Source organism: Sminthopsis crassicaudata, chromosome 6 (assembly GCF_048593235.1).
Source record: "Sminthopsis crassicaudata isolate SCR6 chromosome 6, ASM4859323v1, whole genome shotgun sequence".
In the NCBI taxonomy this organism is placed as follows: Eukaryota; Metazoa; Chordata; class Mammalia; order Dasyuromorphia; family Dasyuridae; genus Sminthopsis; species Sminthopsis crassicaudata.
The window spans coordinates 118,018,605-118,045,073 of NC_133622.1; the positions used below are offsets into that span (position 1 = coordinate 118,018,605).

Genomic DNA, 26,469 nt, shown 5'->3' on the forward strand with positions numbered 1-26,469 from the left:
CATTTTTGGTCTTCACCAAGCTACCCACTTGGGAAGAAATGCTTTTCAGTCCCTTGTAACATTGTAACAGAGGCAGTAGAGCAGAGTCTCTGCTGGCTCCAGGCCCTGGCTGGAGGATGAAGTTCTTGGTTTGGAGTTTCTAATCAAAGGGGAGAACTGAGATGGAGCCAGAGGCACTATCCCCACCCCCTACCTCAAGATTAGAGGTGTTTACACTAATATCCTTTACTTAAAAAATAAAAAAATAAAAATAAAAAAATGAAACTGCAAAGAAGAAAGAATCTCACTGGTAAAAATATACAGTGGGAACAGGCAAGACCAGGTTCATCTTCAGAGGAAGACAATGAAGTAAAAAAAGCTTTACCCCAAAAAGTAACACAAAATGTCTCCCTGCCCTGAGAAAATTTATAGACCAACTCAAAAAAAGAATTTAAAAAGAATGACTGTGAGTGACCAAATCATTTTGACTATTATAAATACACAAACTAAAAATAAAGGCCATTTGAAGAAAGCTGCTATCCATATCCAGAGAAAGAACTGGTAAATAGATTTATATGTGCATTTCAGTGAATGGCAGGGAAATTCAATCTCATCTATATTATAGATTTTTTTTAAAAAAATTACTTTGGTTTATGCAAATTAATGTCCTACAGCAGCAGATCAAATACAATTTATTTTTCTCCAGAAGGTCACAATTATGTAATTCATGATCTCTTATGAATCATGTTCTACTGAAAGGCACTATGGTCTATGAGTATGGAGGAGGAGAGAGAAATCCTCACTCCTCCAAGAAGTGGATTGATTCTTTCTCAGGAGATGGTTCTTCTTTTCTTTTTTTTAAACTATGTTAAAGTATATGTTAAATCCAATATATGTATAAATATTTATACAGTCATCTTTCTGCACAAGAAAAATTGGATCTAGAAAGATAACCTGAAAAGAAAAACAAAAATGCAAGCACAAACAATAACAGAAAGAGTAGAAATGCTCTATTATGATCCACACTCATTTCTCATAGTTCTCTCTGGGGGTAATTGATTCTCTTCCTTACCAAACAACGGAACTGGTTTGAATCATCTCTCTGTTGAAGAGAGTTGATCATCGTATAATCTTGTTGCTGTATATAATGATCTCCTGGTTCTGCTTATTTCACTTAGCATCAATTCATTTAAGTCTCTCCAGGCCTCTTTGAAATCATGCTGCTGGTCGTTTTTTACGGAACAACAGTATTCCATAACATTCATATACTACACTTTATTCAATCATTCTCCAATTGATGGGCATCCCTTCAATTTCCAGTTTCTGGCCACTACAAAAAGGCCTGCCACAAACATTTTTGCACATACTTTCCCATTCTTTACTATTTCTTTGGGATATAAGCCCAGTAGTAGTAACACTGCTGGATCAAAGGGTATGCACAGTTTGATAACTTTTTGAGCATAGCTTCAAATTGCTCTCAAAGGGTTGGATTCATTCATAATTCCACCAATAATATATCAGTGACCCAGTTTTCCCACATCCCCTCCAACATTCGTCATTATCTTTTCCTGTCATTCTAGCCAACCTGAGATGTGTATAGTGATATCTCAGAGTTGTCTTAATTTGCATTTCTCTAATCAATAATGATTTGGAGCACCTTTCATATGACTAGAAATAGTTTCAATTTCTTCATTTGAAAATTGTTCATATCCTTTGACCATTTATCAATTGATAAATAGCTTGATTTCTTATCAATTTGAGTCAATTCTCTATATATTTTGGAAATGAGGCCTTTATCAGACCTTTGAATGTAAAAATGTTTTCCCAGTTTATTGTTTCTCTTCTAATCTTGTCTGCATTAGTTTTGTTTGTACAAAAACTTTTTAATTTAATATAACCAAAATTTTCTATTTTGTGATCAATAAAAATCTCTAGTTCTTCTTTGGTCACAAATTCCTTCCTCCTCCACAGGTCTGAGAGACAAACTATCCTATATTCTTCTAATTTGTTTATAATCTCATTCTTTATATCTAAATCATGATGGGTTCTTTTCATAGTTGGCTCTCTTCTAGACTGCCATAAACTCACACCTTCAGAGCATCTCCTCCCTTGACACACTTCCTTTAATATGTGCACTACAGGCATAACCAATCCTACACTACCACTCTCTAATTCCTCCAGGTTTGACTGAGAAACTTCTTCTGACCTTGTAAAGGGATTTTGTAAATAATCTCTTGTCTCTGTTAGTTAACCCTTACAATTTGTCAAATGGGAACAGAAGGGAATCAATTCATCAATCCTCTCTTCCCCATCCCTTAGCACATCCTTATCTTTATTTAAGCCAACAAAATCACAAGTTTGGTAAGAAAAAATAAAGTTGTTAATCAGAGAATAATTTTTATTCATTTGAATTTTTTTGTTAACCTAATTTGGTCATTAGTGATAGTATATCATTTTACATTTATCAGTCGGAAGATCTTGTCACAAATCTCCATTTCAACTAAGCTGACTTGGGCGGATATAAGACAATAAAATCACCATTCATGCTTTGAGCAAAAAGGAAGTCATTTTCTAAAAAGCATGAGGAGTTGAGTTAACTCTTTTATGTGGTTTCTTAGATGAGTCCAAAATTCATTATAGGAAAATCTTAGAAAAATAATTCAAGATTGAATTTTTAATGATTACATAAACACAAACAGGATCTTTACTATGGTAGTCACTTAACATCTGCTTCCCATTAAAAGAGACTTATTACTCTGTTTACTTTCCAGATAATGTGCCCAATTTTGCATAAACTTTTTTTTAGAACAACTGCAATAAGGAATCAAAGGAAGTGCTTTCACTTCTGAAGAAGATATTCATCTTCTGATTTCTGGTACCCTTCCACATAACTGCTCTGTATGCCAGATATTTAAAACATTTAGATAATGGCAATGACTTAATTCAAGATAAGACTTGCAACAAAGAACTTTTTTTACTTAGCACTGCTTCTTAAGGAAAGGAAAGGTTTGGAGTTTAGTTTTTTTATTTTTCTTTCTTTCAATTTCCAGTATTCAGTATGAGTTTCTGGAATACATTATCTTGCTATAATTCCTCCAGAGAGATTCAATTCAATATACTACCAACTGTTTTCTACCATCTTTCCAAGAGCTGTCCTTTTGATATTCCCCTCTCTCTTGTTGCATAACTAGCCCATTATTTTGGGGCTTGATGCTGTGAAGCTACATAGTTAACATTGAGCTAATTATTTAACTTCTAGATCTCAATTGCCTCATCTGAAAAACGAAGGGGTTGGAATGATTTATACATATGGGTTTAAGAATTCTGATCAGCGAAATGACTAATTGTGATTCCAGAAGGATGAAGTATGCCTCTCATTTCCAGGCAGAAAGGTGGCAGACCAGAGCACTGATTTTGGTATACAGTTTTGTTGTTTTCATCTGCTTTGGTCATCTCCTACTCTTTGTGATTACATTTGGGGTTTTCTTCGCAAAGGTACTGGGGTGGTTTGACATTTCCTTCCCCAGCTCATTTGACAGATAAGGAAACTGAGGCAAATAGGGATAAGTAATTTATGCAGGGTCACACAGCTAATAAGTGTCTTGAGAACAGATATGAATTCAGGAAAGTGAGTCTTACTGATTTCAGGCCTCAGTGATATACAGACATGACTAATACAAATTTGTTTCATTTGATTGTACTTATTTATTATAATGGAGAGCTGTTATTGGGAGTGGGAGTGTATTAGAGTTTATTTCCCACCTAGCTGCTCTCATGAATTTCATCACTGCCTCCCAGAAACTCATTTTTCTAAAAAGATCTTATTATCTCTGAAACTCACAATTATTCAGTAGACCCTGCCCTTATTGCCATCTCCTCTTTGGAGAATATGGAAAATGGATATCCGAGAGCTCCTCCACTTAAAGGAGGGAGCACAGGGTACCCATCTCAACATTTCAACTGGCTCAGGTCTTAATCATGCCCCCATACCAGACACCTTCCCTCTGTTCTTCCTCCTCCTCCCTTTTTCCACTATGTTGTCTTGTCCTATATTGTCTGAACTCCTGAATATCAAGGGCTGTCTTTTGCCTCTCGTATCCCTAGCACTTAGCACAACCCCTCACATTTAGTAGATGCTTAATAAATGTTTAGTGACTGACTGACAATAGAGATGAGGATGGTGTTCATAATGATAAAAAAAAAAAAAAAAACAACAATCAAGTAAAATTAATGAAATGTAAAAAATAAAAATACAAAAGCCAGCATAAAGACTTTAAAAGGGGAAATAGACAAGAAGAGCAGTACTATTAAAAAATATTTCTACTTTTTAAGACATCAAGTTTTATGTGGAAACTAATTGTTTCATACGCAATCCTCTTTTTTGTCTTCTTTTTTTTAATGGAAATGTTCCTGAGTGTTGAGGACTGTCAAGTTCATAATTTTCTAAAAATGTATTAAAAACGAGAGGATTGTTTCCTCTACATAAAAATTCTCATTGGCAATATGCCCACTTATTCCTAACATAAATCTTCCCGTAACTCTTGAGGTTCACCCGAAATTTTGATTCTTTATTCCATAATATATGATTATACAGATCACCAAGATATATATTATTAAAAGTTCCATATAATTTCCTTATATATGCCATATATAATCCTGTTATAACAATTAGCTGTTTAATTATACTCAGATGAAAAAAAAAGTCTCCCTATAGCAGATCAGTTCCATAAACATTGTTTTATTTTTAATTTATTGAATAAAATAAGCATTTTCATAACAGGACAATAAAAAGGCTGAATGTATATCACACTGCTAATCTACTTTACACAACTTGCTATTCCTTTTGAATGGGACTGATTGGATGAAGTATTTCTCAGTATTGAATCACATGGTCCCTGTTCCCAGAACTCTGTTCCCAGAATTCTGCTCCCCAAGGCAACAAAATTAATGTCCTCTTTCTTGTGACATTTCACAGCTGAAAACATTTATCCTTCTGTTCAGTATTCACTTCAAACCATCACCACCATGATTTAAGACAATCTTTAGACAGATAAAATGATTTTTAGAGTATGAATCCAGTTATGACATTTATCTGAAAATAATTCTTCCTATCTTACATTAATGAAGCAGCTATCTCGGAAGTTAGGAGGTCCTAGGACCTGCCTCTGGTACATGCTGGCTAAAAGAACTTCCCACTTCTCAGCTCTAGGCAGCTAGCTCTCTGAAGTTATTAGGTATCAAAAAACTTGCCGAATTGCCTTGGTAGAGGGAGGTTACTCGCTTGAAAATTCATTAAGCAAATGAAATCAAACTTATTTCTCTCTCAAATTCCATCCTGTAGTTTCTAACCATAAGTAAGCACAGGCCAATTTATTCTCTCTCTCCTGTTAAATTTAGAATCATAAGACTGAAGATTGACTATAACTTTAGTACAGACTTGTAAACAAAGCAGGTATCTATTTTGTAAATCCTAATCTACACCAATGGTGTCAAACTCAAATAAAAACTGGGGCTACTATACTGTATAGAAGGACATATAAAATACATATATATATACACACACACACACATATATATTGCCACATGTTAACTTAGAAAACCACATATTAATATTAAATATATTTTACCATCAACTACAATCTACTGTCATTACTATGTTTTAAGGAAAACTAGATGGGCACAATGGATAGAGTGCCAGGCCTGGAATCAGGAAGATTCCTCTCCCTAAGTTCAAATCCAGCCTCAGACACTGTCTAGCTGTGTGAGCCTGGACAAGCCACTTAACACTGTTTGCCTCAGTTTCCTCATCTGCAAAATGATCTCCAGAAGGAAATGGTAAACCCCTCCATTGTCTCTGTGCCAAGAAAATCCCAAATGAAGTCATGATAGGCTGGACAAGAACCACCATCACCACTACCACCACCAATGTTTTACTGTATTTTTTAGTATAAAGAAGACTAGGTTCAAATCTTGACTCTGCTGCTATTTTCTGGGCACATTAAATTTAATTTCCCTTGAGTCTTTCTTTTCTTATCTGGAAAACAAAGGTCTCAGCAGTCAATTGCAACTTTAAACCTATAAGTGGAGAGTAGAGAAGACTTGTGTTCAGATCCTGCCTTTGGATGCATCTGAGTTACCAACACCCTAAGTAAATCATTTAACCTTTCAGGCAACTTTCTAAGACTTTAAGTCACTGAGGAATTGAAGTTACCTCATGGGAAAGGTGTTTCTCAAACAAATAAAACCATAAAATTCCTCCCTAGCCTCTCCCCCCCACTCCCACCCCTCAAAAAACTATTTAAAAAAATAAGATATTTTTACTATTCCCAAAATTAATTCATTAGTCTTCCAAGATTAATCAGTAGAATTTTAAGAACAAAATTTCAAAGCTCCAAAAGAAGGTAGGATAATATGAATGATACCAGCAGGACACAATATAAGTAAACTCCTTGAAAGAATTTTTTTTTTTTTGGTCTCTATCTCCAGCCCTAGAGCTATTGCTGACACATAAGTACTTAAAAATGCCATAGCTATAAGAACTTTCCATGCTAGGAGGTCAATTATGACAACAAATGATCAAACAGTCACAAAGATTTCTAAATCACTGTTAACTCCAAAAATGCCAAAGAGCTCACACAAGTTATAAGTAAAAACAGCTTTCTTTATTCCATTGAGGAAAGGAAATTAGATGTGTAGGGTGAGGATAACCTTTAGTTTATATATTTGTAGCTAGATAAAGAATCAAACAGTGTAGTACAGCAACAACAGTGAAGCAAAATACCAACAGCGAGTTAAGGCTGTCTAGTGACAAAATGTGCATTTCCAGCAGGGCTTCATGGCTGACTGAGCCAATTGGTGATTTCATTGCAACAGGTTCATCCAGAAGATGAGTGCAAAGGATTGTTGTTATTCCAAGTCCAGGGCACAGTTTACTAGGCCTTAGCTCTCCTAATAATAAAAAAAGAGGGGTAATTCCCCCTACCTCATTCTCACATTAAAATATTCTATTTTTTACATAGAAAAATATACTAAATTTGTCTTCTAACTTCGCCTATGGTCCTGTCACTCATTTATCTCTTTCCAAGTCAGAAATTAAACAACCTGACACTGGATCCATTCAGCCAGAATCAAACAACCATTTCGGTTCTATTTTTTCTCCTTTCCCTGGCCTCTTCTGATACTCAGTACAACTGAAAGATCTTTCCTAGCCACTTAACAGCCTTGAGGGTATTTTATTTTTTTTAATTAATTTTATAATTATAACATTTTTTTGACAGTACATATGCATAGGTAATTTTTTACATTATCCCTTATACTCCCTTCTGTTCAGAATTTTCCCCTTCCCTCCACCACCTCCCCTAGATGGCAGGCATTCCCATACATATTAAATATGTTATAGTATATCCTAGATACAATATATGTGCAGAACCGATTTTTGTTGTTGTTGTTGCAAAGGAAGAATTGGATTCAGAAGGTAAAAAATAACCTGGGAAGAAAAATAAAAAAATGCACACAGTTCACACTCATTTCCCAGTGTTCCTTCTCTGGGTGTAGCTGATTCTGTCTATCATTGATCAATTGGAAATGGATCAGATCTTCTCTATGTTGAAGATATCCACTTCCATCAGAATACGTCCTCATACAGTATTGTTGTTGAAGTATATAACGATCTCCTAGTTCTGCTCATTTCACTCAGCATCAGTTCATGTAAGTCTCTCCAAGCCTTTCTGTATTCATCCTGCTGGTCATTTCTTACAGAACAATAATATTCCATAACATTCATATACCAAAATTTACCCAACCATTTTCCAATTGATGGACATCCATTCATTTTCCAGTTTCCACTACAAAAAGGGCTGCCACAAACATTTTGGCACACACAGGTCCCTTTCCCTTTAGTATTTCCCTGGGATATAAGCCCAGTAGTAGCACTGCTGGATCAAAGGGTATGCAGTTTGATAACTTTTTGGGCATAATTCCAGATTGCTCTCCAGAATGGTTGGATTCTTTCACAACTCCACCAACAATGCATCAGTGTCCCAGTTTTCCCACATCCCCTCCAAAATTCATTATTATTTGTTCCTGTCATCTTAGCCAATCTGACAGGTGTGTAGTGGTATCTCAGAGTTGTCTTAATTTGCATTTCTCTGATCAATAGTGATTTGGAACACTTTTTTATATGAGTGGAAATAGTTTCAATTTCATCATCTAAAAACTGTCTGTTCATATCCTTTGACCATTAATCAATTGGAGAATGGCTTGATTTCTTATAATTTAGAGTCAATTCTCTGTAATTTTTGAGATGAGGCCTTTATCAGAACCTTTAACTGTAAAAATGTTTTCCCAATTTGTTACTTCCCTTCTAATCTTATTTGCATTAGTTTTGTTTGTACAAAAGCTTTTTAATTTGATGTAATCAAAAATTTCTATTTTGTGATCAATAATGATCTCTAGTTCTCCTTTGGTCACAAATTCCTTCTTGAGGGCATCTTATAATGAACCCAATGAATTGTCAAAAATATTGAGTGAGCTTCGTGTTATTGTTCCTTTTCTAAGCATGGATTTTTTTAAATTGCTGAACGTCCATTAACTCCTCCCAGAAGTTTTCATATATATAATCTGTGGGTGGAGTACAGTTTCTGGACAGAAGCACAGAAAAGAAAGTAGAAGTGATTCTCCCTGGCTTTGACAAAAATATGAAATGGAGTACTGAAAATAATGTCAAGAATTTTTTCCACATGTTTGGTTAGTTTTGCTGAATTGCTTCCTCCCTCCTTTTTAAATTCATTTAGGGATGATTCTCTTAGAGGAAGAGAAGAGAGAAGTAAGATGATGTAAAATTAAAAATAATAAAAAACACATACATGAGAAAACATAGCCAAAGAAGAGGTAAGTTAAAACAATATCAGTAATTTAGTAATGATGGTCCCTGAGGGAAGTGAACTCATCTGAGGAAATCAATCAATAAGCTTTTTTGTATCTATGCTTATCCATCTTTTCCAAATGTTCATCTGCCCAGTATTTATGTCCCTTGTCCCAGTAAGAACAGGGTCTTTCCACTAATATATTGTTGGTGGAATTGTGAACAGGTTCAGCTATTCTGGATCTGAATAATGCTCAAACGGTTACCAAATTATGCATACTCTTTGATCCAGCAGTGTTTCTACTGGGCTTATATACCAAAGAGATCTTAAAGGAGGGAAAGGGACCCACATGTGCAAAAATGTTTGTGGCAGCCCTTTTTGTAATGGCAAGAAACTGGAAACCTAGTGGATGCCTATCAGTTGGAGCATGGCTAAATAAGTCATGGTATATGCCATGTTATGGAATATTATTGCTTTATAAGAAACGATCAGCAGGATGATTTTAGAAGGGCCTGAAGAGACTTACATGAACTGATGCTAAGTGAAATGAGCAGAACTAGGATTTCATTGTACACAGCAAGATTATCCGAAGATCAATTCTGATGGATGTGGCTCTTCTCAACATTGAGTTGATTCAGAGCAGTTCCAATGATCTTGTGATGATGAGAACCATCTGCATCTGCATAGAGGATTATGGGAACTGAATGTGGATCACCACATAGCATTTTCACTTGTTTTATTGTTGTTTGCTTTAATTTTATTTTCTATCTCATTTTTTTTTAACTTTTTGATCTGATTCTTCTTGTGCAGCAAGATAATTGTATAAATATGTATATCTATATTGTATTTACATATTTTTTATCATGTTTAACATATATTGGATTACTTGCCATATACAGGAGAGGGGGTGGGGGAGAAAGGGGAGAATTGGAACACAAGGTTTTGCAAAGATCAATGGTGAAAAACTATCCTTGCATATGTTTTGAAAAAGAGTCTCATCATATGGCTCTGCTCCTTTTCCAACAATTAAGGAGACATACGAGTTCAGGTCTCTGTTCCCCTATGCTAGCCTCCAGTTCTTCCCCATTTCTTCCCCTAATACCTCCTATTACTTTGCTATATCCTGTTCTCCTCTTATTCTTTACTGCTTCAGAAAGGAAAGATTTTGATTTCAAGAAATTTCAAGAAATCTCTCCCTTGAATGATCTTTGTTAAATTCATTTTGTCTGTCTCACATTCCAAAGACACATTCAGTTTGTCAACAATCCTTTGTCTTTGCTTATGACATCTTCCACATCTATTTCATCTCCTGTTCTCAACTGTTACTGCCAAAACATTAGACTAGACACAGATCTTCATGACTTCAGTCTTTTCTTTGCTTGGGATTCATTCATTTATCGATATATCTATCCATTCATTCATTCGTTCATTTACAATATATTTATTCAATGCTTACCAAGTCAAAGATATTGTGCTAAATACTGAAGAATGCAAAGTATAAATTCTTATCCTTAATATCTAGGAATTTGAAGTCTTTTAAAATTTTTAACCTTTCTTCTCCTTCTTGCCTCTTGTCTCTGGGGAAGTTCTTTTCATTGCTAAATCTTTATATCTACTCTCTCAGATATCTAAATTCAGAACTATCTCTAACACTTGATTTTGCTTTCACAAACTGTCTTATATCTATCAATCAACCCTTTATTAAGTTCCTACTGTATAGCAGGCATCTGGTACACCTAATGTACTGAGGACAGAAGGATAAAGAAGTACTGCTAAGAACCAGATATGACGTGTCTATTTTAGGGTTTTAACTGTGGCAGTAGAGAGCAGGAGATCGATGTGTTAAAGAAATGTCAAAATTAAAGAGATTTGCTGGCAAACTGAATTGCAAAGGTCTGTGGGATCTGAAGTAGACAAAACAAATTCAACAAAAATCAGTAAAGAAACTTCTCACTTCTGAAGCATTAAGGAAGAAGAGAAGAGAATGTAGTAAAGTGAAAGGAAGTTAAGGGAAGAAAATGGGGGAAAGATGAAGGCTGGTGTTAAGAGATGCAAAATCTGTTTTACAAGAACAGGAACTCTACAACAAAACTACTTCATTTGGGCTGAAATGGGCTTACCATAATTGTGAAATCTGGGTGGCCCAGCTTCAAATCAGTGCTCAAGACCATAGCTTCTGCCTCCACATACAGGCCTAAACCCCAGCTTTCCTAGGAAGCTTGGACAGTGTGGGGTGGGAGGAGATTACCCAGAACTTGAGTTGGGTGAAGCAAGAAAGAATCAAGCTGGGCTAGACTAGCTTGTTTCTCCGCAATTGGAAGCTCCCCTTTTCCCTTTGGGAAACTGGAGAGAGGGAGGTAAGTTAGGTTAAGGACTAGAGATGTACTCCTTATGGAAAAAATTCAATCAGTACTAGTTTTCACCAGTAGTTCTGCTTTCTGGAAATTAACAAATGAATGCCAAGGTAGTTATGTCTATTGTATATACTCCCTTTTCTTTCTAATCAGGATGAATAAAGGTATAACAATCTGGTTAGTTTTTTTCTCCCCCCCCCCCCAATTTTTTTTTTTAATTTTAAACTTTTAATTTTTGTAGTTCTATGATTATATAGTTGTTTTTTCAAAATTCATCCATTTCTCTAATTTCCAAGATTTCTTCCTTAATCTTCCCTTTGGGATCTGTAGGCATTTTCATTTTTAATTATACACAGTTCATCAATCCTCTCTTTTGTTAATATCTGTTCTTAGGGCTATATGAAATTTTTCTCTGAGAACTGGTTTAATTGGTTTAAGAAATATTGGTATATTGTCTTGAAGAGGGAACCCCAAAACTCTGAAAAATCTTAAAGGAGAAAACCTTCAACTCTGCCTCAGTGAGGGGACTCCACCCCAAGGGCAAAGTTTCATCTTTTTTATCTGGGTGGGGCCGGCTCAGTCCCGGAATCCCAGTGAATTCAATTCAAATTCCAACCCTGCCAGAGACCCAGCCAGGAGCCATCCTGGGACTCCACTCACAAGCCCCCTTCAGCTTGTAGCCAAAGTCCCTTATCATAAAAGAGCCAGACTGGAACCCTCTTTGCAGAGGGTCTAAACATACCAATACCATGCCTGGCACCCCACCTGACACCCCAAGGGCGCTCTTGCCCACTGGAATGTTTACCGTGTCTTCCTCTCTTTGCCCTCACCTATTTCTTTAACCTTACTTCCAATCCCCATAATAAACCTCTTTTATCAATATAGGTTTTTGGGCCTGTAAATTTCTTTACAGGGGACTCTGCGCTGTCAGACTATCCTTGCGCCGATCCAAAAGGGGTTCCCCCTTTCCTAACTCTCATCAAGACAACAAGCAATCTGATAAAGATTATATACATATATAATTATTTTTAAAATATTCCCAAATTTGTCATGTTGGAAAAGAAAAATTGGAACAAAAGGAGAAAATCATAGTTCAGCCCCTCTGCATTCATTTCTAGGCATGACTTTTTTTTTTGGGGGGGGGAGAAGAAAAAGACAAACTTGAAGGCAATAGTGGCCATGTCAGCTGAAGTAAAGTTGAAGGAACTTGAAACATTTAGTCTGGAGAGGAGATTTGGGAAAGTGAGAGGAGGGAGCAGGGCTAGAGAATAAATGACAACTACCTTCAAATGTGAAGGACTTAGATATATAAGATTTTAATCCAATCGTTTTTATTAATAGGAAGTTACAGATAGCATATTCTGACTTGATCAAAACACAACTGCCTAACACTAAGAACTGTCAGGTTTGTTTAGTTTACAAAAAGCTAAACTCCATATTTAAGCTATAAGCATAAAGCTTCATTTCATTTTATTTTTTTCAAATTTTAAACACTGCTTGAAAGAGCTCAATTTTTATGTCAGAACATCAACACATATCCTTTTTGGTCCAAAAAGGCAGGGAGTTACAATTAAGAAATACACAATTAAGAAAGAGGTTTTATTATAAACATTATTCAGCAAGCATTACTCAATTATTAATTACTCAAAGCTAGATCCTCACCAGCATCAGAAGGAGTCACTGATTGCCCTGACAACAGCTAAGCTAGAATGCTGACAAGAAGAGATGCTTTCATAACAAATATTCATGAATACTACTGAGATCCACCAATACAATGGGGTACTTATTTAAATGACCTCGAGTTCCCTTTGTAGTTGTCTTTCTCCCTCCCCCTTCTGCTACATTAGGGCTGTGCTGACAAATTATTTCTTTATACCTACAAAACTTTGCCATTCAATCAATCAATCAATTAGCATGCATTTTATTAGGAATCTACTGTGTTCTAGGAATTATACTAAATGGCAGAGATAAAATGGCAAAAACTCAAGGAACTTATAGTCTGTACAACCAATGTAAGAAAAAATAGGAACTTTTTTTTTTTTTTTACTTAATCGTATTTTTCTCAATTACATGTAAAAATAGTTTTTGATATTCATTTTTGTAAGATTTTGGGTTCCAAATTTTTCTCCTCCTCTTCCCCTCCCCAAAAGAGCAAGCAATATGCTATAGGTTATACATGTACAATCATGTTATTAGTCACATTATGAAAGAAAACTCAGGACAAAAGAGAAAACATCAAGAGAAAGAGAAAAAAGAGAAAATAAGACACTTCAATCTGCATTCAGTCTCCATAATTCTCTCTGGGTGTGGATGGCATTTTCCATTACAAGTCTATTGGAATTGTCCTGGATCACTGCACTACTGAGAAGAGCTAAGTCTATCATAGTTGGTCATTATATAATCTTGCTGTTTCTAAGTATGATACATATCCCTTGCTATTCCCGACCCACCTCAGTCAGCATCAGTTCATATTAAGTCTTTCCAGATTTCTCTGACATCCACCTGCTCACAATAGCAATCACAATCATATAGCATAACTTATTCAGCCAATTTCCATTTGATGGACATCCCCCCAATCTCCAATTCCTTGCCACCATAAAAAGAGCTGCTACAAATATCTTTGTACATGTAGTTCCCTTTTTTATATCTCTTTCGAGACCCAGCAGTGGCAATGCTGAATCAAAGGTATGCACAATTTCAAAGCCCTTTGGACATAGCTCCAAATTGCTTTCCAGAATGACTGAAGCAGTTCACAACTCCACCAACAATGCATTAGTGTCCCAATTTTCCCACATCCCTTTATCATCCTTCATCTCTGATAAATATGATGTAACACCTCAGAATCAATTTGCATTTCTCCAATCAATAGTGATCCAGAGCATTTCTTCATCTATATATCTACTGATAACTTAACTCCATCTGAAAACTGCCTGTTCATATCCCTAAAATAAGAATATTTTCTACAAATCATTCTATTTACATATGGTTTTATTTTTTTGCTGAGGCAATTAGGGGTTAAGGGACTTGCCCAGGATCACACAGCTAGAAAGTATTAAGTGTCTGAAGCCAAGTTTGAACTCAGGTCCTCCTGACTTCAAGACTGGTGCTCTATCCACTGCACCAACTAGCTGCCCCAAACCATTCTACTTTCCTAAAAAATATATTCAAATTTTAGAAGATGCCAACACAAAAGAGAAAGCCTTCTAAGACATACCAATGACTCATGAACTGTCAAATTCAAATGTTCTTGCTTTTTCTCGCTAAGTTAATATTAGGGGCCTATGTCAATGACTACTTACGGAGAGAAAACATAATGGGGTAATAGTTTTCAACTTCAATGGCTTCAAACACTTAACCACAGCTCTTCATCCTATGTCACTGGAGCAAAAACTGGAAGGCTGGTATTCTTAAGAGTTTTGAGAAGAAGACAGACCTCTCAAAAGATCTCAGGAAAAAAATCTGCCATTTTTAAACCTCTGTAGAGAGATAATCATGGGGAGCAGGAGAAGCAAACAAGTATTTTATTATGTGCCTACTATGTGCCAGGTACTGTACTAAACAGTATTATAATTAGGTCATGCCTAATTTTCTGTGATGTCATTTGGGCTTTTCTTGGCAAAAATATTGGAGTGATTTGCTATTTCTTTCTCCAGCTCATTTTACATATAAGAAACTGAGACAAATAGGATTAAGTGACTTGCTCAGGGTCACACAGAATGTATCTGGGAACAGATTGGAACTCATGAAGAGGAATCCTCTGATCCCAGGCCAGGTACTCCATCTACTGCTCCACCTAGATGGTTTATGCCCTATGTAATCTTGGGCAACTCCTCTTTAGGCCTGTTTCCTCACCGGTAAAAGGAGAGTTTCACATCAGTTAAGAAATAGTGATTTGGTTTCCTAGAGCTCCATGTAAAGGACCCCGTCTATCAATAGAGGCTTGCCTCTCTTTTCTTAGTACTTCTCAGTATCAGTCACCATTGAGGTTCTTGACAGATTGTGGAGGAAAAGAAGTACCACTTAGTTCACTTTAGAGAAGAGATGGATGATTCAATTCAATTTAAAACCATAAGGTCAGGTTTAGATTCACACATAAGGAGAAACAGCATCAAGGGTACAGAGAATTTTGCTCTGTACACTCAAATTCAATTTTCTCTGTCTTGTCTTTGTTACTCAATTTCAGACTCAACTGAGCAGTTTAAAAACTAACTTTTCACATTTAATGCCCAAAAGCTATCATACAGTACCTTGCACATAGTAGGTGCTTAATAAGTATTTGCTAGATTGTTATGTAGTTTAAACCACTGCATTGTACCATTCTATCTCTCTAGAAAACAACTGCTGTAGAGGAGACGAATAGGCTTAAAGAATGAAGTAAAGAGGAGAGTATTTCAAGAGAGGTAATAAACATAAGCATGGTAAAGTGTCCCAAGTCCATTGAGGGCTTCCATTTTTCTTCCCTAAGAAAACTGAGAGAATTGTTTTACTATATGTGATTTGGGAAGGGAGGTACTGTTCAAGAAATAGTTTTTTTCCTCTTTATTTTATTTTTTTATTAAAGCTTTTTCATTCTCAAAATGTGCATGGATAATTTTCAATATTCACCCTAGCAGAACATTGTACTCCAAATTTTTTTCCCTCCCTCTCCCCCATCCCCTCCCCTAGATGTATTCAATGTATGCTGAACATGTGCAATTCTTCCAAAATTGCACATTGCACAATTATCGTGGTACACAAAAATCAGATCAAAAAGGAAAAAAAAATGAGAAAGAAAACAAAATGAAAAAAACAACAACAAAGAGTGAAAATACTGTTGGGAGCCATACTCAATTCCCATAATTCTCTCTCTCTGGGTGCCGATGTCTCTCTTCATCACAAAACCATTGGAACTGGTCTTAATCATCTCACTGTTGAAAAGAGCCAAGTCCATCAGAATTGTTGCCCTGTACAATGATCTTCTGTTCTGCTCACTTCACTCAGCATCAGTTCATGTCAGTCTCTCCAGGCCTTTCTGAAATCATCCTGCTGGGTCGTTTCTTCTAGAATAACATTCCTTAACATTCATATACCCTAACTTATTCAGCCATTAACTGACGAGCATCCACTCAATTATCAGTGTCTTGCTTCTACAAAAATTTTTGCACATGTGGGCCCCTTTCATTTTTTTATGATCTTTTTGGGATACAAATCCAGTAGAAACACTGCTGGGTCAAAGGATATGATACAAACCCAATAGAAACACTGCTGGGTCAAAGGGTATACACAATCGGATAGCTCTTTGGCATAGTTTCAAATTGCTCTCCAGAATGGTTGAATCAGTTCACAAGGAGTACAATATTAATGGATTCCCTGACTATTGAAAACTGCAGCAAGGTGAAAGGAATTATAAAGTGAAAATGGAGAAAAGGAATCAAAACTGTTCTCTTCTCAACCAGTTCTTAAATTGCAGTCTCCAAATTAATCTGATCTTTAAAAAGAAGAAAGGATCTTGAGTTTTATTTTATTTTATTAATCTATTAAGAGCAAAAGAAACCTAATTTGCCTTTAGAGTGTGTCTTCAAGTTGTCTCTTATAAGAGTTTAGGATCCTTGGCTTCAGCCAAACCCTATTGCAGTTTTTTGGGTTTTTTTTTTTTGAAGCCACAAGCTCTGCCCCCTTCCCCCCTTTTTTCCATTTCCCCTCCAAGTACCATTTCTGAATTGACTGTAAAACAGAGGTGTCAAACTAACTCATCCGGCTTAAGGAAGATGACTCATCCACCCATCATGGTCCAGAATGACAAAACCAAAGGAATAGTTCCTTCTCCCTTTGAAAAGGGAACTGGTCATGTTTTCTGAGAATCCGGGTTCAAAGTACAATTCCCGCCTCATTCAGCACTGCCTTCTGCCCAAGGCAGTGCACGAACCTTTCTGTTCTACTGGTTCAGAGGGTACCACCAGATTTCCCAATCCCACATCCACTCAGGTGGGTGTCTAACTGCTAAATGCTAAACTGGCGCTGAAGCGAATTCCCCCCCTTCTACAAAGATCGAGCGTTTTCTTTTATTTTCCTGTAGGAGGTTGAGGGGAGTGTTCTGTCAGTTTTACTTGCTTATGGGGGAGGGGTTAGGGGGGATACTTAGATCTCCACCACAACAAGAGCTACCAGGAAGCAATTCTGAATTTGAACCTGAATTCAGCCACCACCAGTGAGTGAAAACAAATCACCCTCTGGACCTTGACTTTTTTTTTGTTTGTTTGTTTTTTAATAAAATGAAGGGTTTGGACTGGGGGCCTCTGGCGGTTCCTTCCAGCTCCTGATCATAGAATCATAATTCTATGGTCTGAACTAGGAGAATCTGGCCAATCGGTCAATTGAGCAATCTACTAGACGGGGATTTACGGAGCAAAGCAAAACAACAACAAAAAACAACTCAGACCCTAGTTCACAGTCTGATGGAGAAGGCAACGTGCAAACAACGCTGTACAAACTGGGGTGAATTTCGGAACTGTAAGTCAGGCGCTTAATAAATGTTTGTTGACTGACTGAACTGAGTTTCCTCCTCAGTAAATGATCTCTTCTAGGTCTGGCTCTTTAAGCCTAGGACCCCACGCTCTTCTCCGGGATTCAGTTTCTTCATCTGTTTAAAACAAACAAGGCTTGCCTAGAAGTCTCCGGAAGCTAGATGCGGGTTCCGTCCTCAGCATCCCCCCTCCAGGCACAAGTGAGCCCTCGCGGACCCGGAGGAGAGCCCCGCTCCGCCCGCCAGCAGCAGTCCCACTAGCGGACAGCTCACTCCCTCCGTCTCCGCCCCGGACGCTTCCCGCTCAGACCCAACAAGTAGCAAAGTTCCCCAAAGGCAAAACTTTTCCAAACGCGCCGCCAGCTCGCCTTACCTGGGCTGCGGCGGACGCCGGGGGCGCGCGGGGCAAGTGAGCTAGGAGCCACCGGCCAGCCGGCAGCATTTCGCTGGTACGAGAGTGAGGAAACCCCCGCAAGGGTCACAACTGTAGGCGACGCTGCCGCTCGCGCGTTCGGCTCTCCTCCCCGACCGGGGCTCGGAACTAAGGCGGCACCCTGCGCCTCCGCGCTCGCGGAGTCCCGGCGCGAAGCACCCGCCCCGGCCTCCGCCTCCTCCGCTTAAGGGCAGATTAAAGGGGAGGGTGTGGTATTTTTTCCCTCTCCAAGTCGCTACAAGTCTCGCAAGCGCAACCCGGTTTTCTTCCCGCCGACCAAAAACTTCCTAGTCCCCCAAATCCCCATCTCGCACTTTAAATTTCGATGGGAAGGGACGGCTCCGATACCCTTCCGCCTTCTGCCCAGGTCGAGAAAAACAGCAGTTCCACCAAGCGCTTCGGGAAAGGTCAGGGGGTTGCCCCTCCCCCAACCGGAGCGACTGATGGCGTAATGTCTGTCCATTTGGGTAGGACTGGGAAGCAGAAGAAAAGAATGGGGGTGAAGAGGGGCCCAGAGGCACCGGAACCCGAGAGAAAAGAGAGAAGGCTTGGAGAACGGAGGCCTCCCAAACTAGGGACCGAGGAAGAGAAATGAAGGAGCACATCTCCGTTCATTTTAAAACCGTGAGGGCAGCTAGGTGGCGGGGTGGATGGAGCACCAGCCCTGAAGTCAGGAGGACCCGAGTTCAAATCTGGTCTCAGACACTTAACACTTCCTAGCTGTGTGACCCTGGGCAAGTCACTGAACCCCAGCCTCAGCAGAAAAACAAACAAACAAACCGTGAGCCTCCTTCCTCTAGAATGGAGAAATTGTCAATTCAAACAACCCCTCTTGCCAACTCCTCTTGGCTCTTGCCAAGGGTACTGGGGCACCGTTCTGTGGCCCGAACCAACTCTCTAGGCGGAAATCTCTTTCAGTGGTACCAGCCTTGACCTTAGACACTTGGCTTGGAAAAGGAAAGGACTCCGATCCATTGCGCAACCCCTTCAGATTTGTCCATAAAGAGACCAAAGAAGTGCCCATAAATGAATTATTATTATTGTGTGCTTATCACTAGGTCCTCAGTCCAGGCCTGCGTTTTAGGGTTAATGAGTTCTATAGAGCTGGCAGTCATTCCACTGAAACATGAAGAAAATAACTGGTAATTGCTTGGGGCTAGTTTTCCCTTTACTCTAAAAGAAAAACCGGGAAGATCAGGACACCCAACAGGGCCAGCCACTCTACATTTTCTGGGGTTTTTTTCCCCTGAGGCTGGGGTTAAGTGACTTGCCCAGCGTCACACAGCTAGGAAGGGTTAAGTGTCTGAGTCATATTTGAACTCGGGTCCTCCTGAAGTCAAGGCTGGTGCTTTATCAGCTGCGCCACCTAGCTGCCCTGACACTCTATAGTTTCAAAGGCCTTCCCTTATACTCCCAAGTTAGATTTGATGGTTTACCTCCATCCACATATGGCGTTTATTTTTTTAGTGAATAATTTAATTTTTAACACACTTCTTTTAAAACAATTCCTAAGTATTTTTTCAACATGAAGCAAAAAAATATATCAAACATTCCTGATCAATTATCATAACTCATGAATACAAAATCTGAGTTTTTGTTCTACAAGGGAAATACAAAGTTAACCAATAGCAAAATATTTTTAAAGAAAAGTTTGGCAAACCTGCACCCAATTTGGCTCATTCTTGACAATGATTCCTTGTAATGAATAGATTACTCCTATATAACTTTAAGTTCAAGCTAGAATCACTTACTACTAGAATGGTCAGCTTAGTTTCCAGGATTACATTTTCCGAGCTGCACACCATGGTAATGAGGACAGAATATTATTTGTACATGTGTTCCACATAACTATGTACTCAGACATAAACAGTTTAAACAATGAGAATTTCAGAAGGAGTTCCAAAATATCCCTATATTATACTTTTCCTTCTTCCCCGCCCCTCCCCCCAAATATCTCATTTGATCCTCACAACAATTCTGAGCGGTAGGTGCTTTTTATATAATATGATTTTGTGGTTCCCTGATTTTAGGGAGGCTTCTGTTCCAATAATAAGCCAGTAATCCTACATTTTCTGGCTTTGGAGTCTGCCTCAGGAACTTCCCAAACTCCCAATCTAAAAGCAACAATCTATCTGATTCTGAATAGATCACTCCTCAATTCATTATTTAGTCAGATAGCTTCTGGTCTCAGGATAGTCCCAGGGACCAAACTCTTTTTTTTTTTTAATTTTTTAAAATTAATTTTTATAATTATAACATTTTCTTTGACAGTACATATTCATAGGTAATTTTTTTTTTTTACAACATTATCCCTTGTACTCCCTTCTGTTCCAAATTTTTCCCCTCCTTCCCTCCACCCTCTCCCCTAGATGGCAGGCATTCCCATAAAGAGCTGCCACAAACATTTTGGCACATACAGGTCCCTTTCCCTTTTTTAGTATTTCCTTGGAATATAAGCCCAGGAGTAGCACTGCTGGGTCAAAGGGTATGCACAGTTTGATAACTTTTTGGACATAGTTCCAGATTGCTCTCCAGAATGGCTGGATTCTTTCACAACTCCACCAACAATGCATCAGTGTCCCAGTTTTCCCACATCCCCTCCAACATTCATCATTATTTGTTCCTGTCATCTTAGCCAATCTGACAGGTGTGTAGTGGTATCTCAGAGTTGTCTTAATTTGCATTTCTTTGATCAATAGTGATTTGGAACATTCTTTCATATGAGTGGAAATAGTTTCAATTTCATCATCTGAAAATTGTCTGTTCATATCCTTTGACCATTTATCAATTGGAGAATGGCTTGATTTCTTATAAATTAAAGTCAATTCTTTGTATATTTTGGAGATGAGGCCTTTATCAGAACCTTTAACTGTAAAAATGTTTTCCCAATTTGTTACTTCCCTTCTAATCTTGTTTGCATTAGTTTTGTTTGTGCAGAAACTTTTTAATTTGGTGTAATCAAAATTTTCTATTTTGTGATCAATAATAGTCTCTAGTTCTCCCTTGGACACAAACTCCTTCCTCCTCCACAAGTCTGAGAGGTAAACTATCCCATGTTCCTCCAATTTATTTATGATTTTGTTCTTTTTTTAAAAATTTATTTAGAATTTTTTTCCCACAGTATATATGCATGAGTAATTTTTTTTATAATATTATCCCTTGTATTCATTTTTCCAAATTCTCCCCCCCTCTCTCTACTCCCTCCCCCCGATGACAGGCAATCCCATACATTTTACATATGTTACAATATAACCTAGATACAATATATGTGTGTAAATACCATTTTCTTGTTGCACATTAAGTATTAGATTCCGAAGGTATAAGTAACCTGGGTAGATAGACAGTAGTGCTAACAATTTACATTCACTTCCCAGTGTTCCTTCTCTGGGTGTAGTTGTTTCTGTCCATCATTGATCAACTGGAAGTGAGTTGGATCTTCTTTATGTTGAAGATATCCACTTCCATCAGAATACATCTTCATACAACATTGAAGTGTACAGAGATCTTCTGGTTCTGCTCATTTCACTCAGCATATGATTTCGTTCTTTATGCCTAAATCTTGGACCCATTTTGATCATATCTTAGTATGTGGTGTTAAATGTGGGTCCGTGCCTAGTTTCTGCCATACTCATTTCCAGTTTTCCAGGGACCAAACTCTTGAAGCAATAGTCATAATCTTTTCAGTGATAACCAAATTCCCGAAGACCACTCAGGTTTCGGCACAAGGGTAGGGAGTTCTGGGGAACTCCCTTCTGGCAGTGTAAGAGTCCCCTGTAAAGGAATTTACAGACCCAAAAACCTAGATTGATAAAAAGAGGTTTATTATGGGGACTGGAAGTAAGGTTAACGTCTAGTTAAGGAAATTGGTGAGGATAAGGAGAGGATGGCACTGGAAACAGTATGCCAGTGGGCAGAGGCATGAGGCTGGCATGTTTGGAACCTCTGCAAAGAGAGGATTTTAGTTTGGCTCTTTTTATAATGAGAGATTTAGCTAAAGGGGGCCCGTGGGTGGAGTTCCAAGTTGGCTCAGATCCTGGGGGCTGGGACAACTCCAGATCTCCTATTGGAATTCAAAGGGATACTTTTTGACCAGGATTTGTGAATCAAAGGTGCAAGCTTAATGCATCAGCCAGGAGGGGGTGGGAGCAATCTGAACCACAAAGCAATTTTAAAGGATTACAAATTAGTTTCTTAAAGGGACCACAACCCACTTCATTCCCCCCTCAAACAGTTAAAACAAATTTATGTAAGAGAAAAAAAGACTTGGGGGAGGGTCTCGAATTGAAGATTTTCTCCTTCAAAGATTTTCAGCGTTTCAGGGTCCCCTCTTCCCCCTGTGTGGTACGGAAATGGTGAGGGGTCACCATTTAATAAAAAAGCTGGAGAGAGCTCTAGAGAAAAGCAAAGTTTATTGTACATTCTCGCGAGAAGGGCGTCCCACTCTTCGAGTAGACTATCGAAGAGAGGAAGCGCCTCCTGTGGGCAGGACAGCCCCTTTAATCCCTAACACAAAACGCCCCCTCCCACCACTGACCCTCATCCTCATTGGCTGAGAGTCTTACATTCTAAACGCGAGATCTACCCATGAAATTGAACTTGACCAATAAGTACATAGTTGCCCATATTTGGATGAAATAGGGAGATGTCAAAGGAGGGGAAGGCAATGCCCTTCAGAGTCCTTCAGGCCTACTCGAACTCTGAAGTAGATGAAGCCTTACTCGATTTTCACAACTGTCTTGAAAGATCTCACCTCATCTCATTCAGTCCCTCCTCTTATTTTGTACACTGAGATCTCTTCAAATTTTTGTAACATAATTTCACATTCCCTATGAATTCCTCACTTCCTTCTGATTCCTGTTGGCCTTGGGCCACCGGCTCCACCCTTACCCTTTTAACAGCATCTATTTAACAGACCCTTCAGCTTTCTCTTCCAACTTGGTCATTCCAGATGATGAGTTTTGGACAATTCTGGTTATTAATCTGATCAAACAAGGGATGTAGATAGGGAATAATATAACACCACTAAGAGCTATAAGGCCAAACCAAAGGAGCTGCTTCCACCAGCTTCCCAAACCAGGACCATCAAGAAGTATTGAACAGTGAGGTCCAAGTCTGTACAGGAACATGAGCAAGTTTCCTAATGTTTTTAGTGATTTCCTTCACTAGATTACCATTGTTATCAATCTTTATACAACATGTGGATAAATTTAGTTTAGCACAAACTCTCCCTTCCTCAGCCAACAAATAATCCAGCACAAGTCTATGTTGTAAAATAGCCTCTCTGGTTTGAGTAGCTTCATCAGCCAAAAGATGTAGTGCCTCAGCTGTCTGATTGGTGATAATCTCTACAACTGCCTGAAGCCTAATTATCCTGTTCAACATCTATATTGGAGTTCTATATCCCCAACTTCCATCTTGAGCCCAGGTTGCTGGCCCGTACTCTTTGACTATTCTTTCTGGAGGCCAGGCCTCACCCCAACCATTTGCATCTTCAGTCCAAGTGATGGAGGTATCTAAACTCCGTTTCCCCCTTCCCAAATCATCATACAACTGAATCCCTAAATATTGGTTTGCCTGTTCGCGAAGAAAGAAAAATTTTGGCTTTATTAGTCCAATATAATAATTCCCTGTCCAATTGAGGCAGGTGAGTATAGGCAGTTAAACCACAGATCCAATAATGACCCTTTAGAGCAGGTTGTTCCCTTTCCTCTTATTCTCTTTTATACATCTTAATACATCCCATTCTACTCCCATTCTACTTCAGCAGTAGTGACTTGTTGATAGCAATATCCCTGCTCTCCTATTTCTGGGAGAACATCCAAGGTACAGTCTTTCTAGTCCTTCCCACACTTCAATTGAAGATTCCTCCCCGTAACCCGCCAATATTTAGACATTTTTGTACAGTCAATTGTGTTTGGCCTCAGGTCTGTTCTCGAATAGGTCCACTCACATACACTAATTCCCAGCTTCAAACCTTGTCCTGACTAATTTAAGCAGTATTTCCCTTTCCTATCTTCTGTCAATGACCACTGATGTTTCTCTTCTCAATTCCAGAAACCGGTCCCATTATGAATTTGGGATCTGTTGCTAAGGATCCAGGCTGGGCTTAAGGGGACAGGTACCCATGGCCATTGGTTCAATTGTTGGGATCCACCACAGATCCAACAATTCGATAAGTTAAATGTGCTCCCTATATTCTGCATGAGCAGGAGAAATTGGTTCTCATCTCTAGAAGGTCATAAGGAAATAGATAAACCCAAAGCTTAGGGAGAGCCTCATAATGTTCAACTATTATAACACCGTGAAGTTAAGGTGAACTTCCCAAAGGAAAATATATCAAATCACAAACAGGCAAAGAGACCCAAAGTAAGAAAAGAGAAGTCATACAGTTACAATGCACTGGATTCAGAATCAGTGTTCCCATTCAGTGGAGGTCCCCTCCTCTTATGTAATTGGAGGTCTCCCCTGTCTTCAACTGTCCACTCTGATAAAGGCGCCACAGGTCCTTTTGTTCTGGTGTGGTGTGTCCAGCCTCGTTCCTGGGTGCGAATCGCAGTATCTGAGGTCAGTATCACTTGGTAGGGTCCGTCCCAGCACGGAGTTAGCTTCTCGTCCTTCCAGGAACGGATCAGCACCCAATCACCAACCTGAATTCTATGAACAGGGAAACCTAGAGGAGGAGTCTGAGCTATTAGCCCTTTTTGTTGAAGTCCTTGCAAATGTTCCAGCAATGATTTAACATATCTCTTAACAAACAAATCCTTAGTTTCTAAAATAGGGTCCCAGTCTCCCTTAGGATAAGCCTGGAAAGGATGACCATACAATAATTCATAAGGTGAAAGCCCAATATCTCTACGTGGCTTGGTCCTGATTCTAACCAAAGCGAGAGGAAGGCATTTCGTCCAAGGTAGTTGGGTCTCTAAAGATAACTTAGTCAGCTGCCGTTTTATTTCTTGGTTCATCCTTTCTACTTTCCCAGAAGAGGGAGGATGCCAAGGGCTATGGAGATCCCAAGTGATTTCTAAGGCCCTAATCAGATTCTGCAATACCTGGGCAGAAAAATGTGTTCCCTGATCTGAGTCTATCCTCTCCACCATTCCATATCTAGGAATAATTTGTTCTAATAAGACCTTACTTACTGTCGAGGCAGTTGCTCGGCCTGACGGGAATGCCTCCACCCATGAGGTCAGATGGTCCACTATAACCAGCAAGAACTTAAGGCGACCCACTGGTGGCAGCTCAGTAAAGTCCACCTGGATGCTTTGGAATGGTCTGATTCCAGGAGGTGGTCCCCCTTTTGGAAGCTGGCGTTGGGCAGCCCTGTTAGTCCTTCGACAAACAAGACAACCGTCCACCAGTTGTCGAGCCATAGTATATAGGCCGGGGGAAACATACCTTGTCAATATAGCATCACACAGGTTTTGGACATCCCAATGACTGCCCTGGTGCAATTGCTGAAGGACTTGCCTCATACTTGCTTTGGTCAGTACCTCTCTGCCGTCAGGTAAGAGCCATCGTCCTTCCGAGTTCTCAACTGCTCCGAGAGTTGAGGCCTTCTCTTTTTCCTCCTGAGTAAAACTAGGAGAGGGTAGACTAGGGGGAAGTACAGGTATCAAAGCCATTATATGAGAGATTTCCTGATCTCCGGCTCCCTTGGCCTCCCGGTCTGCTAATCTATTTCCCCTTACCTCAAAAGAATTTCCCATCTGATGTCTCTTTACATGTATTACTGCTATATTCCTAGGAGTCAGAATATTTTCTAGTATCTCTCTGACTAGTGTATGATGAACCAGTTCTTTACCTTTACTGTTTACATATCCTCTTTCCTCCCAAATACATGCACCACACCCCAGGCATATTTAGAATCAGTATATATATTCCCATCTTGGTCACACAATAATTTTAACGCTTGATTTAAAGCATACAATTCACAGCAATTCACAAGTTTGAGCCAACTAATGGGCAGGTAGACTGCCCTTGGTAACAGTGGAAGTTCTTATAAACCCATTTCTTTTCCCATTTACCATCCTAGAAGAACCATAAATTCTAAACAAATATTTATCATAACCTTGTGTTGATAACAATAAGGAATTTGTCCCAATGAGTTTATATCCAAGTAGATCTTTCATAAGTGAACATTATTCATACAAATCAGTTTGTTTTTAAAAACATCCAATGCAAATACAATCATATACAGAATGTCTAATGACACACAAGAGAATTCAAGAAGTTTTGATAAGAGATTCCCATTAACTTGTAATGGGAGAGACATTCTGCTATTCTGAAACATAAGGTCTTATCAAGTATTCTGATAAAGAGGCAGGGGGGGGGGGTTTG

At 38.7% G+C, this 26,469-nt stretch overlaps 1 protein-coding gene across 2 annotated transcripts in view; it reads right to left on the reverse strand.

The window, feature by feature from the left end:
• MCUB (mitochondrial calcium uniporter dominant negative subunit beta) overlaps positions 1 to 18,527 on the reverse strand; it is a 97,114-nt gene extending 78,587 nt beyond the window's left edge. The window contains exon 1 of one of the 2 annotated variants that reach the window (XM_074274915.1): positions 18,073 to 18,527. In XM_074274915.1, coding sequence (XP_074131016.1) covers positions 18,073 to 18,141 — 69 coding nt within the window. In that variant the 5' untranslated portion in view covers positions 18,142 to 18,527. The remainder of the gene's footprint in view (positions 1 to 18,072) is intronic. The other variant, XM_074274916.1, reaches the window with a different exon arrangement.
• Positions 18,528 to 26,469: the final 7,942 nt, after the last annotated feature.